The sequence below is a fragment of the Trachypithecus francoisi genome, unplaced genomic scaffold (assembly GCF_009764315.1).
Source record: "Trachypithecus francoisi isolate TF-2019V2 unplaced genomic scaffold, Tfra_2.0 Lachesis_group3, whole genome shotgun sequence".
Taxonomy (NCBI): domain Eukaryota; kingdom Metazoa; phylum Chordata; class Mammalia; order Primates; family Cercopithecidae; genus Trachypithecus; species Trachypithecus francoisi.
In genome coordinates, this window is record NW_022681468.1 from 10,353,071 (window position 1) to 10,372,662 (window position 19,592).

Consider the following 19,592-nt stretch of genomic DNA (forward strand, 5'->3'; position numbering starts at 1 on the left):
GGCTGAGAATTGCTTGAAGCTGGGAGGCGGAGGTTACGGTGAGCCGAGATCACACCACTGCACTCCAGCCTGGGTGACAGAGTGAGACTCATTCTCAAAAATAAATAAATAAGTAGATAAATAAATAAAGTTCAATGTTTGCTGAGTCCTGTTAGCCTGATTATTAGACATTCTTGTCTCTCCTTAGGGGGTGGCATAGTTCCTTGCTCCTGGCACCCCGTTTCTAGCCTTACACCCCAGCTGTAAGCTTTACTTACACATGGCCATGTACACTGTGGCTTCCTAAAACTCCCAGCCCCACACCCCTCAATGTGGCCTTGACAGATTTCCATCCACAGATGTCCTCATAATGGAATGTCTTGTTTTTTTCCACCTCACCCAAAAGGTGAGCATCAGAACTCTGCTAGACTTTTTTTTGTAGGCATGAGGGGTCTTGCTATGTTGCCCAGGCTGACCTCAAACAATCTTCCCACCTTGACCTCTCAAAGTACTGGGAATATAGCATGAGCCCCCATTCCCAACTCCACTCTTTTAGACTCTCTAAAACCAAAATAGTGATCCCCAAATGCCTTATGGGAAGGCACAGGCAACGTTACACCCCCAAGCATTCATCTGTGCACTCCTTTCCCCTCTGGGAAATCTCTCTGGAATTCCAGATGCCATTTCCTTCTGGTGCAGCTCACAAGGAAGCAGAAACCAAGACTCAGATGATGGGCTGCTTTCAGCGGACACTTGGTGTTTGCACGCAAAACCACCTCCTCCATCCCAGAAAACTAGGTTGATCTGGTAGAGGGGAAGAGGAGAGAGGTTCAGGGCTAACCTGGCCTTCAGAGAAAGGGTCGGGGGATTAGAGACCTCGATGGAAGCGGGCAGTGACAAACATAAGGAACGAGGACCAGGGACCAGAGTGAATCCTCCTCAAGCTGGCCAATGGCACATAGCCCCCGGACAGTCGCGGGTTCCCTGAGTGGAACGTGGGTGACGTGGACACCTGGTAGGTAATAGGATGAAGTTAGGAGAGGGAAACTAGGTCTCCAACCCAGGTGGAGGTGAGTAACTGGGAAGAGGGCAACCTCTGGGACGAAGGCGTGGAGTACCAGAAGAACAGTGATGGCCATGGAGGCGGTCAAGAGCCATGGCCCAGCGGTGCAGTGGGCAGTTCTCAGTGGGAGAATCTCAAGAGCCCCTGAGAGATGGCGAAGGAGCAGTGAGCATGCCGTCTGTCATCTGGTGCCAACTTACATCTGAGTTGGCCACATCCGTCTCTGTCCTTCTCCCCTGTCCTTGATCCCTGGAGGATCAGAAATGGCCACCAGCAAGAAGGGAGGAGGAAGGAAGAGGAGAGGAAATAAAGGTGATTGAGAAGTCGGCAAGGGGAGAAACTGCATTAGATGAGTCTGAAGGCGATACTACAATAACCAGATGATGGAGGATCTCAACTGTCCAAGTGTAAAAATGAAGAAATGGCTTTATTTTTCTAATAACTGCTACTGACTGCTTTCCTGCAGGTAGCAACATCCCTTAGAGACCTCTCAGCTCAAAACCCAGTTTGTAATTATTTGATTGGAACAGACTTCCTAAAGCATGAATAAACAAAGAGGCTACTCACTATCTAAGAGTTGCAATGGAACCAGCCTGAAATTCTTTCCAAGGGAAGAACGAATCCAGTCTTGAGTTGAAAGCAACACCTTACTGTGATTACTCTGTTCAACGAACTGGTTACAATTAATGACTAAGTGAGTAAGAATAATTTTCCATTTATTTATACATCTTCCTGTATTACTTATTGGCCCATTTCATTAATCAATTTTTTTCTTTTCTTTTCTTTCTTTTTTTTTTTTTTTTTTTTTGAGAGGGAGTCTCACTCTGCTGCCCAGGCTAGAGTGCAGTGGCGTGATCTCGGCTCACTGCAACCTCTGCCACCCAGGTTCAAGTGATTCTTCTGCCTCAGCCTTCCAAATACCTAGGATTACAGGTGCCTACCACTGTGCCTGGCTCATTTTTGTAGTTTTAGTAGAGATGGGTTTCATCATCTTGGCCATGCTGATTTTGAACTCCTGACCTCGTGAGCCACCGTGCCTGGCCTCATCCATTTTTTTTCTATTAAGGATTTCATAACTCGCTTATCAATTTGCCTGAACATTTTCTATATTAAGGATATTAATTTATCCTATCAGTGTCAATATTTGTTCTGGGTTTGTCCAATTTATGAACACGTGTGATTTTGTTTTTCTTCTTTTTTTTTTTTTTTTGAGACGGAGTCTTGCTCTGTCACCCAGGCTGGAGTGCTGTGGCACGATCTCGGCTCACTACAGCCTCCACCTCCTGGGTTCAGGTGATTCTCCTGCCTCACTCTCCCGAGTAGCTAGGATTACAGGCACGTGCCACCACGCCAGGCTAATTTTTGTATTTTTAGTAGAGGCAGGTTTTCACCATGTTGGCCAGGCTGGTCTCGAACTCCTGACCTCAGGTGATCCACCCACCTTGGCTTCCCAAAGTGCGGGGATTATGGGCGTGAGCCACCTCACCCAGCCGATTTTTTTTTCTTTTTAACTTAAGAAGTTCTTCCCCATCCTACCAACAGATCATCACCAAAATGTTAACAATGAGATTATGAAGGATTTTTTTTTGTTATAATTTCTGTACTTTACTTTTTTCTTTTTCTTTTTCTTTTTTTTTTGTCTGTTGAGACAGGATCTTACTCTGTCACCCACGCTGGAATGCAAGGGCACGATCATGGCTTACTACAGCTTCAACCTCCCGGCGCAAGTGATCCTCCTGCCTCAACCAATAGCTGGGACTACTGGCAATGCCACCATGCCCAGCTAATTGTTTTTTTTGAGACAGAGTTTCACTCTTGTTACCCAGGCTGGAGCGCAATGGCATGAACTTGGCTCACTGCAACCTCCGCCTCCCAGGTTCAAGCGATTGTCCTGCCTCAGCCTCCTGAGTAGCTGGGATTACAGGTGTGTGGCACCACACCTGGCAAATTTTTTGTATTTTTAGTAGAGATGGGGTTTCACCATGTTGGCCAGGCTGGTCTCAAACTGATGACCTCAGGTGATCCACCTGCCTCGGCCTCCCAAAGTGCTGGAATTACAGGCATGAGCCACTGCGCCTGGCCTTGCCTAGCTAACTTTTTTTTTTTTTTTTTTTTTTTGGTAGAGATGGGGTTTCACCATGCTGCTCAGGCTGGTCTCAAACTCCTGGCCTTAAGTGATCCTCCCGCCTCAGACTCCCAAAGTGCTGGGATTACAGGCATAAGCCATGGCGTCCGCCTGTACTTCACTCTTAATAGTAAACAGTCTTTTATTTCTCTTTATTTTTGTAAACAGTCTTTTATAACCAGATTTTTAAAAATAGCCACTCTTCACAAGAGCGGCGCGGCTCTCTGCTGGGTGTGCATTACCTGCGTTCTGCTCCATGCTCTCCTTGATGCCATCTAGGAGCTCCTGTGCATCTTCCACATTCTCCTCCTCCTCTTCCTCTTCGACTTCTTCTTCTCCTTCCCCTATATCCTTAGGGGCAACAATCGTCTCCTGCATACCACAGGGATATTCACATTGGTTGATGCCCCACATTGATTTGCTACTCACAAATCAGCTGGCAGGTGATCCTGGAAAAAGCTTGGGACCCAAACAGGACATGTACCCTATGACAGCTGTCATGCAACATTTTGCAGGATGCGCATATCCACAAAGACACATGAGATCCTTGAGGTTTTTCTTAACAGCATATTTAAGAGATAAGTATATTTTTGTGCTAATGCTGGAACTGCTTGAGTCAACATTTTTCTAATGTGTTATTCTAAGGTATTGGGTTGTATCTTCCTTGAAGGAACCACATGTTGTAGAAATCAAGACTTTTAATAATCATTTATGAAAACTACCTCAGTATCAGCCATTTCCAATAAAATGATAAAAAGCAGTTTATAAATAAAGTTTGATAATACCCTGAGAAACATACAACACGAATAAAACACCTAAAAGTGTTCCAGGCAACAGAGAGAACACAAGCTATACTTTGAACCGCAGCTGGAGGCAGACTACATTTCAAGGGCAACCCATGGAAGCTGCTTCCATCTCAGAGGAAAGCCCTGTAGAGTTTTGTGTTTTCATAACTGGGGGCAACAACAAAATTCAATGAAAATAACATCTCCTGTTTACTGACATATGAAATCAGTTGCTTGTTTATTATAAAACTAAAAAAAGCATTTCTAAAATGTTAAAATTCCCAATAAAGTAGTTAAAAGCCATTTCAGGCTGGGCGTGGTGGCTCACACTTGTAATCCCAGCCCTTTGGGAGGCCAAGGCGGGCGGATCACCTGAGCTCAGGAGTGTTCAAGACCAGCCTGGCCAACATGGTGAAACCCCGTCTCTACTAAAAATACAAAAATTAGTCAGGCATGGTGGCACGTGCCTGTAATCCCAGCCACTTGGGAGGCTGAGGCAGGAGAACTGCTTGAACCCAGGAGGCAGAGGTTGCAGTAAGCCGAGATCGTGCCACTGCACTACAGCCTGGGCAATAAAGTGAGACTCCGTCTCAAAAAAAAAAAAAGAAAAGCCACTTTACAAGATGGCTCTGAAGGTAAAGAAGGAAGATCCTTTCTTTCCCTAAGCCAAAGCAAAAGCAAAATCTTTGAAGGCCAAGAAGGCAGTGCTGAAAGGTGTCCACAGCCACAGAGAAAAGAAGATCTGCACGTCATCTACCTTCTGGTGTCCCAGGACACTGTGGCTCCAGGGGCAGCCCCGATATCCTCCGATGAGTGTCCTCAGGAGAAACCAGCGTGACCACTGTGCCATCATCAACTAACTTCCCCCAGCCTTTGAGTTGGCCACGAAGAAGAGAGGAGACAAACACACACTTGTATTCAATGTGGATGCCAAAGCCAGAAAGCGTCACATCCAACAGGCTGTGAAGAAGCTCTCTGACACCAGTGTGGCCAAGGTCAACACTCTGCTCAGGCCTGAGGGGGAAGAGAAGCCAGATGTTCCCCTGGCTACTGATTAGGACGCCTCGGATGTTGCCAACAAAATTGGAATCATCTAAACTGCGTCCGGCTGGCTAAGTTGAATAATGTACATATTTTCACCCTCAGAACAATACAGTAATTAATTGAAATGCCCAGGAAAGTAGTTTAAAGTGTTACCAGTTTTGCTATGGCTTCAGAAATAACATCTTTCAGTTGGATGTGATGCAGTTTGTAGTACTTGGCCAATTCTTCAGCAATACTGGATTTTCCCACAGCAGGGGGACCGAGAATGCAGATCTTGATTGGCTGAAAGAGGAGAGAGTAAGGAACATAGGGCAAGCTATGAATGATCTGCAGATAGACAGAGTGGTTTTCTATTTCAGGGGAGTGCTTTTTTTTTTTTTTTTGAGACAGAGTCCAGTTGCTCAGGCTGGAGTGTAGTGGTGTGCATCATCTCACTTACTGCAACCTCCACCTCCCAGGTTCAAGCGATTCTTGCCTCAGCCTCCTGAGTAGCTGAGACTACATGTGTGCACCACCATGCCTGGCTAATTTTTGTATTTTTTGTAGAGACAGGTTTTCTCCATGTTGGTCAAGCTGGTCTCGAACTCCTGGCCTCACATGATCTACCCACCTCGGCTTCCCAAAGTGCTGGGATTACAGGCATGAGCCACCATGCCCAGCTGGGAGTGCCTTTTGAAAACAAAGTCTCTGGACCCTGCAGGCTAACTGTCACTCCTCTGTGGAGACTCCAGAGCCACGCCTCCACCCCCGCCACCACCACGGTGGCTGCCACATCATCCCTAAAGCGTCTGCCCCCTGGTCAGACAGTTCATGTTCTGGTTCATGTCCAGTCATTCAGTAGGTATTCAATAGGCACCAACTACGTGGGCTGATCTGGGGCTGTGGATAGGACCACATAAGAAGATGTGTCAGGAAAAACTCAGATCACTAAAGAGTAAGTGCTCAGGAATTACACGCTACCAGTTTCACAAGACAGTGCACAGTACAGGGCATTTTGCTACCTTTGTAACAGTAACAAAGCAAAGAATTTCTGGTTCAGTGTGCAAGGGGCCTAATTTACTGCCTGAATACTATTTCTGTACTGAATTTGGTCTTTAATTATTTGTTTTGTTTTGTTTGTTTTGTATTGAGATAGGCGCTCCCTCTGTTGCCCAGGCTGGAGTGTAGTGGTGCGATCACAGCTCACTGCAGCCTCAAACTCCTGGGCTCAAACTATCCTCCCAGCTCAGCCTCACAAGTATCTGGGACTACAGATGCACACCACCATGTTCGTCTAATTTTTATACTTTCTGTAGAGATGAGATCGCACTGTGTGGCTCAGGCTGGTCCCAAACTCCTGCACTCAAGCAATCCTCCTGCCTCGGCCTCCCAAAGTGTTGGGATTACAGGTGTGAGCCACTGCACCTGGCTTGGTCTTTTATTATTATTATTATTATTATTTTAAGACAAAATTTTACTCTTATTGCCCAAACTGGAGTGCAATGGTGCAATCTCGGCTCACTGCAAGGTCCGCCTCCCGGGTTCAAGCGATTGTCCTGCCTTAGCCTCCTGAGTAGCTGGGATTACTGGTGCATGCCACCACACTCAGCTAATTTTTTGTATTTTTAGTAGAAATGGGGTGTCACCATGTTAACCAGGCTGGTCTTGAACTCCTGACCTCAGGTGATCCACCCACCTCAACCTCCCAAAGTGCTAGGATTACAGGTGTGAGCCACCACGCTTAGCCAATCATTTTTAGCACAGTTAATTTATTCTAATTTTTAGGCCAGGCATTGTGGCTCATGCCTGTAATCCCAGCAGTTTAGGAGGCTGAGGCAGGAGGATCCCTGGAGCCCAGGAGTTCGAGGCCAGCCTGAGCAATATAGGGAGGTCCCCGTCTCTACAAAAAACGAGGCCAGCTTCAGCAATATAGTGAGATCCCCATCTCTACAAAAAAAAAATATTTTTTTTAATATTGGCTGGGCATAGTCGCATGTGCTTGTGGTCCCAGCTACTTGGGGGCCCAGGCTGAGGCAGGAGGAGTGCTTAAGCCCAGGAGGTCTAGGCTGCAGTGAGTCGCAGTCACACCACTGCACTCCAAGCTGGGCAACAGAGCAACACCCTGTCTCAATTTTTTAAAAATTTATTCTAATTTTTAAAAAACATACTCATTAAAAAAAAAACCACCATTTCTCCTGCTGATAAATTTGATTGAATGCTAAAGAAGCCCTGTGGTGTTCCTAATCAGTGAGTAAATATTCATTTCTAACAGAGGTCAAAATATCAGTAACACAGTTATTTATTTCAAAAAGATCCAAACAGTTGTGAAACTGAGGGCCCGTATTTTGCAAGGTAAATTTTGGAATTGTGCTCATGAAAAGGATTTCCATTGGTAGAGTCTCCGTATGCTTACAAATTATATAATTTCATCCACCAAGTTGGTTATTATCATTACTACCATTTGACAGGTGAGGAAACCAAGATGGCGAAGGAAGTAGGCAGCACACAGGATGGTTCTAGTGAGGAGTGCGGTCCTGTCAGATAGGGATGATGGATGGTTCTGGTGAGGAGCACTATCCCACCGGATAGGGATGATGGATGGTTCTGGTGAGGAGCACGGTCCTGTCAGATAGGGATGATGGATGGTTCTGGTGAGGAGCACGGTCCTGTTGGATAGGGATGATGGGTGGTTCTCGTGAGCAGTATGACCCCGTCGGATAGGCATGATGAATGGTTCTGGTGAGGAGTGTGACCCCATCGGATAGGCATCATGAATGGTTCTGGTGAGGAGTGCTGTCCCATCGGACAGGGATGATGGATGGTTCTGGTGAGGAGTGTGACCCCTTCGGATAGGGATGATGGATGGTTCTGGTGAGGAGTGTGACCCCTTTGGATAGGGATGATGGATGGTTCTGGTGAGGTGTGCAGTCCTGTCGGATAGGGATGATGGATGGTTCTGGCAAGGAGTGTGACCTTGTTGGATAGTGATGATGGATGGTTCTGGTGAGTGCAGTCCTGTCTGATGAGGATGGATGGTTCTGGTGAGGAGTGCAGTCCCATCAGATAGGGATGATGGATGTTTCTGGCGAGTGCAGTTCTGTCGTATAGGGAGGATGGATGGTTCTGGTGAGGAGTGCTGTCCCATTGGATAGGGATGATGGATGGTTCTGGTGAAGAGCATGGTCCCATCGGATAGGGAGGATGGATGGTTCTGGTGAGGAACGCAGTCCTGTTGGATAGGGATGATAGATGGTTCTGGTGAGGAGTGCAGCCCTGTCGGATAGAGAGGATGGATGGTTCTGGTGAGGAGTGCGGCCCTGTCAGATAGCGATGATGGATGGTACTGGTGAGGAGTGTGGCCCCATCAGATAGGGAGGATGGCAGGCAGCTGAAGGAGGCAGTTCCGGAGCTGAGTCCTGATGAGCAGGGCTGGGTCCCTGGAGAGGTGCAGTGCATTCACCAAGGCCTGAGATCCGGCTGTCAACTGAGCAAGTTCAGGTGTCTCATTTGTCCATGGACCAAGAGTGGGTCTGACCAAGAGGAGGCTCACTTTATCTGGGTGTAAAACCAGGATGCCAATCCATTCATTTATTTACAGTGAGAAGTATGACTGCCACTGAATCAAATGACTGCCACTGAATCAAATGACTGCCACTGAATCAAATGACGGCCACTGAATCAACCACTCCAAGTTCACATGTTTGGTACATTCACTCCTTTTGAGCTGACGGACACTGGGAGCCAAGTCTTACAGGGCTGCTTGATGAGCTTTGATGAGAACAAGGGAAGTAGGATGAACTAACTGGAGGCAATGGGTCAAGGTGGCTTGATGTGTCTGTCTCTGAAGCAGCAATGACTTTTCCTTGCTAAAGGAACTGCGATCACGCAAGTGCGTGGCTTGAGACTCCATCTTTTGGGGATGTCTCTGGGTGACACCTGTGGGTCTACACTGGCCTCGGTAGTGTTTCCTGTGGCTAACTGACCCTAGGGACAGACATACTCTATTTAGTTTTTAGATATACTATTCCCTCTATCATGTTCTTGTCCAGTCTTGCTCATCAGGAACCATACGGTCTCTTCAAACTGTCTTGTCATATTTCTACTCTGTGTGTTGTTGTTACAGTTGACCTAGAGAGGACATTAGTCTGAGGTATATCTCAGGATAACCTCCCAGTACAGCCACCATGAGGATCTTAGATGCTTAAAGGGATCATTATTTCTTTAGCTAAGTGGTACATGTTTTGCTTATTCTTTTTTTTTTTTTTTGAGACGGAGTCTCGCTCTGTCGCCCAGGCTGGAGCACAGTGGCCCGATCTCAGCTCACTGCAAGCTCCACCTCCCGGGTTTACACCATTCTCCTGCCTCAGCCTCTCGAGTAGCTGGGACTACAGGCGCCCGCCACCTTGCCCGGCTAGTTTTTTGTATTTTTTTTTTAGTAGAGATGGGGTTTCACCGTGTTAGCCAGGATGGTCTCGATCTCTTGACCTCGTGATCCGCCCGTCTCGGCCTCCCAAAGTGCTGGGATTACAGGCTTGAGCCACCGCGCCCGGCCGTTTTGCTTATTCTTAACTAGACATGCTTTTCTCCCAAGAGAATATGGTTCTAAGGATATGACGGTGACACTATACTTGCTTATGTAGAGCGTTCCCTTCAACAGTGATAATTATGATTATGATGACACCTGTTACTCACATATGCCATTTTACAGTTTTCAAAACGCTTTCTTGTGTATGACCTACTTTTGTCTTTAGAATGTTTCCCTGGGACACAGCCAAAGCTCTACACAGGTGCTTCACTGATCTGATTTCAGAGAGCCAAGTGTGGCCGCCCTGCAGTTAGATGTGGACATTCTAGTTACGTCTGCATCCTACCTAGTTTGAATCTCTGACTAGCTGTGTGACCTTGAAAAAGTTGCTACCTACTCAGGAGGCTGAGGCAGGAGGATCGCTTGAACCCTGGAGGCAGAGGTTGAAGTGAGCCGAGATCACGTCACTGTCCTCCAGCCTGGGCTATGGAGTGAGACTCTGTCTCAAAAAAAGAAAAAAAAAAGAAAGAAAAAGAAAAAGTTGCTGCAACCAGGCACGGTGGCTCAAACCTGTAATCCCAGCACTATGGGAGGCCAATGCAAGTGGATTGCTTGAGGCCAGGAGTTCAAAACCAGCCTGGTCCACATGGTGAAACCCCATCTCTACTAAAATTACAAAACTTAGCCAGATGTGGTAGTGCATGCCTATAGTCTCAGGTACTGCTCAGGAGGCTGAGGCATGAGAATTGCTTCAACCCAGGAGGCAAAGGTTGCTGTGAGCCGAGATCACACTGCAGGACTCCAGCCTGGGCAACAGAGTGAGACTCTGTCTAAAAAAAAAAAAAAGAAAAAAGAAAAAAAAAAGTTACTTCATCTCTCTGAGCCTTAGTTTCCTCATCTATACTATGGAGATAAGAATATCTACTTTTCACCATAAAAAATGGTAAGTGTGTGAGTTCACACAGATGTTAATTAGCTCGATTTAGCCATTCCACAGTGTCTACATATTTCAAAACATTATGCTGTACAGGATACATGTATGTAATCTATTTGTCCATTTCAATTAATTAATTTTTTAAAAAGAATATCGACCTTGAAAAGCTGTGATAATTAAAATGACCAGTGAGTCCTCTAACCACTTAGAAAGAGATCAAAGTAGTAATCAGGCTTCTTCTACCTCCCACATGTATACCTAGGACTGAAACAAGCCAGCCAGTAAGGCACTTGATATTTTTCCCTATTTAATATTCTTCTTTGTATGGACAACACTGTGACATCACTCGAGTTTTCTATCATGTGCAATTTGCATACATTATTATCTATGTTAACTTTAAAACTGTTCATGTTTGGTTGACAAGTATTAATTTAACATACACGTAAATTTGTTAGACCTGGACAAATTTGTCAAATTTGAAAAACAACTTGAAATTAGAAATTTGAACATTTGACAAAGCATATACTTCCATTGGCATCATCACACTTAGAAGTCTGATTTATTTCGCTTGAATCAGAAGTTTCAACGGGAATCGGTGATAGTTACCATTAATCCTCTGCTTTGCTTGTACTCTTTGAGGATATTGTTGATATTTTCCACAAATCCTGTTTGGGCTGCCCACCGGATATTAAAATTCTCCTTCACAAAGAGCGCTTCCATTCTTAAGTTGACCAGTAAGTGGTCAAGACAATCTTGCTAAAAGATAGAGGAAAATTAGAGATTTGTCTTTTTTTTTGTTTAATTCTGACTGTCATAACAGACCAAAATCACTACGGTTATTAAAGAAGACAATATCCATTCACTAAATGTGGAAGTCAATTAATCCAGCACTGAGTATTTACAGAGCACCTGTGTGATACTATGTTACTTCTGAACAGTCTCCATGTCTGTTCAGACATGGCGGGCCACATTCTGGCTGAAAGAGTAGGAAGATACTGGAAATCCAAATTTTCTTTTTAAAATATTTTAATTGCATCTACTTTTTGAATACTGCAGTTTCATGGTTCAAAATCCAAAAGAACGAAAGGTGTAGAGAAAAATATTCCCACGGGGTGGGGTGGCTCACACCTGTAATCCCAGCACTTTGGGAGGCCCAGGTGGGCAGATCATGAGGTCAGGAGGTTGAGGTCATCCTGGCTAACACAGTGAAATTCCGTCTCTACTAAAAAATACGAAAAATTAGGCCGGGCGCGGTGGCTCAAGACTGTAATCCCAGCACTTTGGGAGGCCGAGATGGGCGGATCACGAGGTCAGGAGATCGAGACCATCCTGGCTAACACGGTGAAACCCCGTCTCTACTAAAAAAATACAAAAAATTAGCCGGGCGAGATGGCGGGCGCCTGTAGTCCCAGCTACTCGGGGAGGCTGAGGCAGGAGAATGGCGTAAACCCGGGAGGCGGAGCTTGCAGTGAGCTGAGATCCGGCCACTGCACTCCAGCCTGGGCGACAGAGTGAGACTCCGTCTCAAAAAAAAAAAAAAAAAAAAAACGAAAAATTAGCCGGGTGTGGTGGCAGGCACCAGTAGTCCCAGCTACTTGGGAGGCTGAGGCAGGAGAATGGCATGAACCCAGGAGGTGGAAATTGCAGTGAGCCGAGATCGCACCACTGCACTCCAGCCTGGGTGACAGAGCGAGACTCCATCTCAACAACAACAACAAAAAATTCCCTCTGACCTTTGACCACCACCAACCCAGTTCTGCTTCTCAAGGCAATCAATAGTATCAGTCCTTTCAGAAACATATTCGAGTGCAGTGTTTAAATGTAATTTATTCTTAAAAAGAATTGCATTCTAATGCAAGCTTAAAAAGCACACTGCAAAAAACCCTATTTTTTTGTTGTTGTAATGGAATTGGAATCTCAGCCTGCTGTTTGAATTTTAGAAAGAGGCCAAAGAAAATAATTCCCAGTGTTTGAATGGCATTTTACATATCAAATAGCTTCCAAATACATTTTGTTTTGTTTCTTCTTTTTTTTTTTTTTGAGATGCAGTTTCTCATTGCCCAGGCTGGAGTGCAACGGTGCGATCTAGGCTCACCACAACCTCCGCTTCCTGGGTTCAAGTGATTCTCCTGCCTCAGCCTCCCAAGTAGCTGCGATTACAGGCATGTGTCACCAAGCCCAGCTAATTTTGTATTTTTAGTAGAGACAGGGTTTCACCCTGTTGGTCACGCTGGTCTCAAACTCCTGACCTCAGGTGATCCACCCACCTTGGCCTCCCAAAGTGCAGGGATTATGGGCATGAGTCACTGTGCCCGGCCCAAATCCATTTTCTGACCACGACCTCTGGGGGTTTTTCAGGAAAGACAGCTGAAGACAAGAGTAAGTTGTCTTAGGGTAGAACACCTGGTGTGGTAGGAGTTGAAGATGGCATTGGAACCTAGGCCTTCTGACTCCAAATCCCTCACAGATCAATGTTATTTAGCCAAAACCTATCTGATATTAAAAAAAATAATAATATTATTGAGAAAGATAGTTAAAAAAAAAACAAAAAACACCTCATATACTAACCGTTAAGTCCTTGGTTAGGTATGCATTTTCTCTGGGTATTTTCTGGATTTTTCCAGGGCCAGTATTTTTACTGATACACTGTTAGAGGAAAATTGAAATATTATTTGGTTTACCTGGAAGGCTTTACTTTATATAAAACTCAAATGGACCAGGCACATTTGCTCACGCCTGTAATCCCAACACTTTGGGGCGCCGAGGTGGGCGGATCACCTGAGATCAGGAGTTCGAGACCAACCTGGCCAACATGGTAAAACCCCGTCTCCACTAAAAATACAAAAGTTATCCAGGTGTGGTGGCACGTGCCTGTAGTACCAGCTACTCTGGAGGCTGAGACACGAGAATTGCTTGAACCCAGGAGGTGGAGATTTCAGTGAGTCGAGATCACACCACGGCACTCCAGCCTGGGTGATAGAGCGAGACTCTGTCTCAAAAACAAACAAATAAACAACCTCAAATGAATGTGAACATAATTGGATTTTTTAAAATAGCATAATTTAGTGCCAGGTAGTGGAGATAACGATGAGCCTGGCCGGGATCTGCCCTCAAGAGCTCCCAGTGTGAAAAGAGAGACAGAACTGTACACAGATAATGATCATGTGGAGTGTCTGCAGCTCAGCAAAGGGGATTCTGTGCTATAGCCTGAATGTCTGTGTCCCACAAAATTCACATGTTGAGATCTTCACCCTTAAGCTGATGGTATTAAGAGTTGGGACCTGGCCGGGCGCGGTGCCTCAAGCCTGTAATCCCAGCACTTTGGGAGGCCGAGACGGGCGGATCACGAGGTCAGGAGATCGAGACCATCCTGACTAACACGGTGAAACCCCGTCTCTACTAAAAAAAATACAAAAAACTAGCTGGGCGAGGTGGTGGGCGCCTGTAGTCCCAGCTACTCGGGAGGCTGAGGCAGGAGAATGGCGTAAACCCGGGAGGCGGAGCTTGCAGTGAGCTGAGATCCGGCCACTGCACTCCAGCCTGGGCGACAGAGCGAGACTCCGTCTCAAAAAAAAAAAAAAAAAAAAAAAGAGTTGGGACCTTTAGGAAAGTGGATCATGAGGGTAGAGCCCTCAAGAATGAGATTAGTGTCTTATAAAAGGACCCCAGAGAGTACCTTCGCCCCTCCACCATGTGAGGACACAGGGAGAAGGCGACATCTATGAAGCCAAAAAGCGGGCCCTCGTCAGACACTGAATGGGAGTACAGGTGTGAGCCACTGCGCCCAGTCAATTCCTTTTCTTTTTAATCTTATTTTCTGTACGCTGCTGTGTGTGTGTGTGCATAAAATAAAACTACATTAATAAATTATAATATATTTATAAATATTAATTTTAATCTACAATATATATTAAATAAAAACTAAGTAACCATCTGTCATTTTTTTTTTCCCCACAGTTTTTTTGTTTGTTTGTTTTTGAGGCAAGGTCTTGCTCTGTCACCCAGGCTGGAGTGCAGTGGCACAATCTCAGCTCACTGCAACCTCTGCCTCCCAGGTTCAAGCAATTCTCCTGCCTCAGCCTCCTGAGTAGCTGGGATTACAGTCATGCATCACCACGCCTGGCTAATTTTTGTATTTTTAGTAGAGATGGGGTTTCACCATGATGGTCAGGCTGGTCTCGAACTCCTGATCTCAAGGGATCTGCCTGACTCGGCCTCCCAAAGTGGGATTACAGGCATGAGAAGAGACAAGGTCTTGTTCTATTGCCCAGGCTGGAGTAAGGTGGTGCAATTATAGCTCACTGCAGCCTTGAATTCCTGGGTTCAAGCAATCCTGGCACCTCAGCCTCTCAAGTAGATGGAACTATAGATGTGTACCACCAAGTCTGGCTAATTTTAAAAATTTTTGTAGAGAGGGGGTCTCACTATACCCAGTGCTGGTCCTGGACTCCTGGCCTAAAGTGATTCTTCCACCTGAACTCTTAAAGTGCTGGAATTACAGGTGTGAGCCACTGTGCCTGGCTGAATCTGCCTTGATCTTGCAGTTCCCAGCCTCTGGAACTGTGAACAATAAATGTCTATTGTTTATAAGCTGCTTGGTTTATGGTATTTTGTTGTAGCAGTTCAAACAGACTAAAACAACCTGGGATGAAGACAGACACCTGTCCCATGCAGGAGGTGGGAATGAGGCAGGGAGGGTGCACAGAAAGATAGATGAACTGAATTTCTTTTCTTTTTTTCTTTTTCTTTTTCTTTTTTTTTGACAGGGTCTTGCTCTGTCACCCAGGCTAGTGTGCAGTGGTACAATCTTGGCTCACTGCAACCTCTGCCTCCTGGGCTCAAGTGATCCTCCTACCTCAGCCTCCTGAGTATCTGGGGCTGCAGGCACACCACCATGCCTGGCTGATTTCTGTATTATTATTATTTTTTTTTGGTAGAGATGGGGTTTCACCATGTTGCTCAGGCTTGAGCTGAATCTTAAAAAATGAATAGGGACTAGCCAGGAGAAGGCTGCCTTAGCTGGGCCACATGGTAGCTGCTTTAGCCAGAGCAGCCTGGACTGGAAGAGGAAACTCTCCCAGATCTAGACTCCTGAAGCTGGGCACAATGGCTCACACCTCTAATCCTAGCACTTTCAGAGGCCGAGGTGGGAGGATCATTTGAGCCCAGGAGTTTGAGGTTGCAGTGAGCTATGATCACACCACTGCATTCCAGCCTGGGTGACAGAGCAAGACCCTGTCTCTAAAAAATTAAAAACAAACAAACAAACTTAGCCAGACACTGTGGCTTACCCCTGTAATCCCAGCACTTTGGGAGGTTGAGGCAGGAGGATCACTTGGGCTCAGGAGTTTCAGACCAGACATGGTCTGGTCTCATGGTGAGACCTCATCTTGACAAAAAAGAAAAAGAATGAAAATTAGCCAGGTATGGTGGTGCATGCCTGTGTTCCCAGCTACTTGAAAAACTGAGGCAGGAGGACCTCTTGAGCCCAGGATGTGAAGGGTGCAGTGAGCTATGATCACACCATGGCACTCCAGCCTGGGCGACAGAGCGAGACTCTATCAAAAAACTAAATAAATAAACAAATAAATAATATTAAAAATAGAGCTCCTGGAATTGGCCAGTAGGTTGGTGAACCTGACCATATCAACACTTTGGGGCAAGTGCCTGTTGGTGGATTTCAGGGTTCTGGTGTGTCAGCTGCATGTGTGTCTGGGGTGCAGTGATCGCCATCTTCTTAACCTGAGCCTTACAGTGGTCTTTCTTATTTCCCTCTGTGCATATAAAAGAGAAAGGATATTTTGGTAGTAACGTTAAAGTATACACTGCAAATGCAGATAGTGAGTTTGGGTTTTATGGATATTCTACTGAGGAGTCCCAGTTTTGCTAGAACAACTGATTGTATAACTACACTCCAGGAGGCAAAACTTCTTTTTTGTTTTGTTTTGTTTTTGTTTTTTGAGATGGAGTCTTGCTCAGCAGCCCAGGCTAGAGTTCAGTGGCCCAATCTTGGCTCACTGCAACCACCATCTCCTGGGTTCAAGCGATTCTCCCGTCTCAGCCTCCCGAGTAGCTGGGATTATAGGCACCCGCCATTCTGCCTGGCTAATTTTTGTATTTTAGTAGAGATGGGGTTTCATCATGTTGGCCAGGCTGGTCTTGAGCTCCTGACCTCAGGTGATCCGCCCACCTTCGACTCCCAAAGTGCTAGGATTACAGGCGTGAGCCACCGTGCCTGGCCGGCAAAACTATTTATGATATGTCATCAAAGTATGGGATGAAACCACTGTACCTTGACTATATCTTCCAGGGTATGAACAGACTCATCCACAGCAACCAAGTAGTGAGGCTTTGGCGTGTGATCTATGACGTTTTGTATCACTCTGCAGACCCACAGGTAAAATAATCATCAGAGGGAAAAGGCGAAAGAGATGCAGTAAACTAGAATTCACTGACCACCACCCCCATGACTGGGGGTGGGGTTTGGTGCTTTGATAAGTTATCTCCATTTTCAGTAAGGTCAGGGTTGGGATGGTTATCTGCATTCTCCACATGAGGAAGATGCTAAAGAGTTCGGTGACATTTCTCAGGCTGAAGAGCTATTGCGAAAGTGGAAGAGCTAGCTTTTGACGTCAGATCCATCTGTTTCTGGACCTGTCTTCTTTCTAGCATACTGCCCTGTCTCCCAACAAGGGGACCTGACCTCAGTAAGACCCCAGTTTATGAAGCCTTCCCCATCTAGTGGCTCACGTGAGCCTCACAACAGTGCTTTAGGGAGCTATTTTACAAACTAAGACACAGATTTAGACAAGCTGTGGCTCTTTTAAGGAAGTCACGTAGCAACGGTGCCTAAGCCTGCTTTCCTATTCCGAGTTGCCAAGGTTTCCGAGTGCTTGCCTCTGTGCTGAGGGCGGCACAGGTGTGATCCCACTGAATTCTCACAGCCCTAGTGTGTAGGTACTGCTGCTATTCCCGTAAGTAACTTTCCCAAATTCACACAGCTAGTGAGAGGAAGAGCAGGGATTAGAACAAAAATTAAATAATTCCAGAGAGAAAAAAATAGTGAATAGATGTCTATCACAATGACTTGTCAGTTAGTTCTACCTCCATCTTAGCTTCCTTTCAATAACATGAAAATAAATCGGATCCATGCTTCCAAATACGCAGTTCACATTTATTTTGTATTTATTTCTTTTTTTTCTATATTTATTTATTTATTCATTTATTTATTTATTTTGAGTCTCGCTCTGTCACCCAGGCTGGCAGGCAGTGGTGTAATCACGGTTCACTGCAGCCTCAACCTCCCAGGCTCAAGTGATCCTCCCACCTCCGCCTCCCAGGTAGCTGGGACTACAGGCACGAGCCACCAAACCTGACTAATTTTTGTATTTTTTGTAGAGACAGGGTTTCACTATGTTGTCCAGCCTGGTCCCGAACTCCTCGGCTCAGGCTATCCTCCCACCTTGGCCTCCCAAAGTGTTTGGATTACAAGTATGAGCCACTATACCTAGCCTATTTTGTATCCATTTCTCAGAACATTTCAGCTTTTTGCTTTTTCCTCTGTTAAATATTTGACAATCTTCAAAGAAACCTCTGGAGGGGGGGAATGCTACTTAAATGGGCCTGTCAAAAGATAAAATTATAACACATCTAGTTAAAGATTTCAATTGGCTTTATTTGTGATTCTAGAATCAGGCAACATTTCATTCCATAAAATAGAACAAGTGTGCCAGTGAAATGAGCAGAGGCGGGTGGTTCGACAGGCAGAAAGGGCTGCAGAAAGCAGATACAAAGAACAAGAAGCACATTGGTCATTTCAAAGTTACTTTCCTTGTAAGACAGGGACAGGTAGAACAACAGAAAGATAACTAATGGGGCTGGGCACAGTGACTCACACCTGTAATCCCAGCATTTTGGGAGGCCGAGGCGGGTGGATCACCTGAGATCAGGAGTTCGAGACCAGCCTGACCAACATGGTGAAATCCTGTCTCTACTAAAAATACAAAAATTAGCCAGGCGTGGTGGCTGGCACCTGTAGTCCCAGCTACTCAGGAGGCTGAGGCAGGAGAATCACTTGAACCCAGGAGGCAGAGGTTGCAGTGAGCCAAGGTTGTGCCATTGCAGTCCAGCCTGGGTGACAGAACAAGACTCCATGTCAAAAGAGAGAAAAAAAAAAAAAAAAAGAAAGGAAAGATAACTGATAGGTTAGCACCAAGTTACTTCAGGCTACTTTTTGTCATAAGAATGAAAACACAGAGAGTTTTATTATCATAGCTATTGAAGACTGAAACTGGCTTGTTTGGGAAAGTAGCTTTCTCGAAAGGTCAGATAACAGCTTAGTTTCAGTTTGGTGCTGGAACTTTAGCATGGGTGACTCCATTTTGATTTTCAGTCTGGCCTGTTGGGGCCTAGTACAAGAACTTAGTCCAAAACAATGGCCTCCTATAACTTGTTTTTAACAGGCCCCAAGTCCTTCTGTAATGGGAATAATTTCACCCTCTAATTTATGTTTGGAAGTAATATGTTAAGGACTAATGCCAAGTTAAGTTATATTAATAATGTAAAAGACTCTTCTATATCTTTGAAATCCAGTAATGTCATAATGTAAAATCTCTGCAGAAAAAATGGGTATGTTTCGGCCCCTCCATCCCCAGGGATGGAGCAGATCCAGGGTTTTGTAGTGCCTGAAGCTTAGCCCATTTACAGCAAGCTTGTCAAACTGCGGCCTGTGGGCCACATGAGGCCCAGGATGGCTTTGAATGCGGCCCAACACACTTTGTAAACTTTCTGAAAACATTATGAGATTTTTTTTTTTAAAGCTCATCAGTTATCGTTAGTGCCAGTGTATTTTATGTGTGACCCAAGACAAATCTTCTTCCAATGTGGCCCAGGGAAGCCAAAAGATTGGATATCGGCCGGGCGCGGTGGCTCAAGCCTGTAATCCCAGCACTTTGGGAGGCCGAGACGGGCGGATCACAAGGTCAGGAGATGGAGACCATCCTGGCTAACACGGTGAAACCCCGTCTCTACTAAAAATACAAAAAACTAGCCGGGCGAGGTGGCGGCGCCTGTAGTCCCAGCTACTCGGGAGGCTGAGGCAGGAGAATGGCGTAAACCCGGGAGGCGGAGCTTGCAGTGAGCTGAGATCTGGCCACTGC

At 45.7% G+C, this 19,592-nt stretch overlaps 1 protein-coding gene across 1 annotated transcript in view; it reads right to left on the minus strand.

Moving 5' to 3' along the window:
* The window catches only part of AK7 (adenylate kinase 7), a 93,029-nt gene that overhangs the window by 27,276 nt on the left and 46,161 nt on the right, over positions 1-19,592 (minus strand). Inside the window, exons 8-12 of the mRNA XM_033191414.1 lie at positions 16,727-16,817; positions 13,003-13,080; positions 11,041-11,190; positions 5,150-5,278; positions 3,410-3,539 (exon numbers count right to left, since the gene is read on the minus strand). Of these exons, the coding sequence (XP_033047305.1) occupies positions 3,410-3,539; positions 5,150-5,278; positions 11,041-11,190; positions 13,003-13,080; positions 16,727-16,817 (578 nt within the window). The remainder of the gene's footprint in view (positions 1-3,409; positions 3,540-5,149; positions 5,279-11,040; positions 11,191-13,002; positions 13,081-16,726; positions 16,818-19,592) is intronic.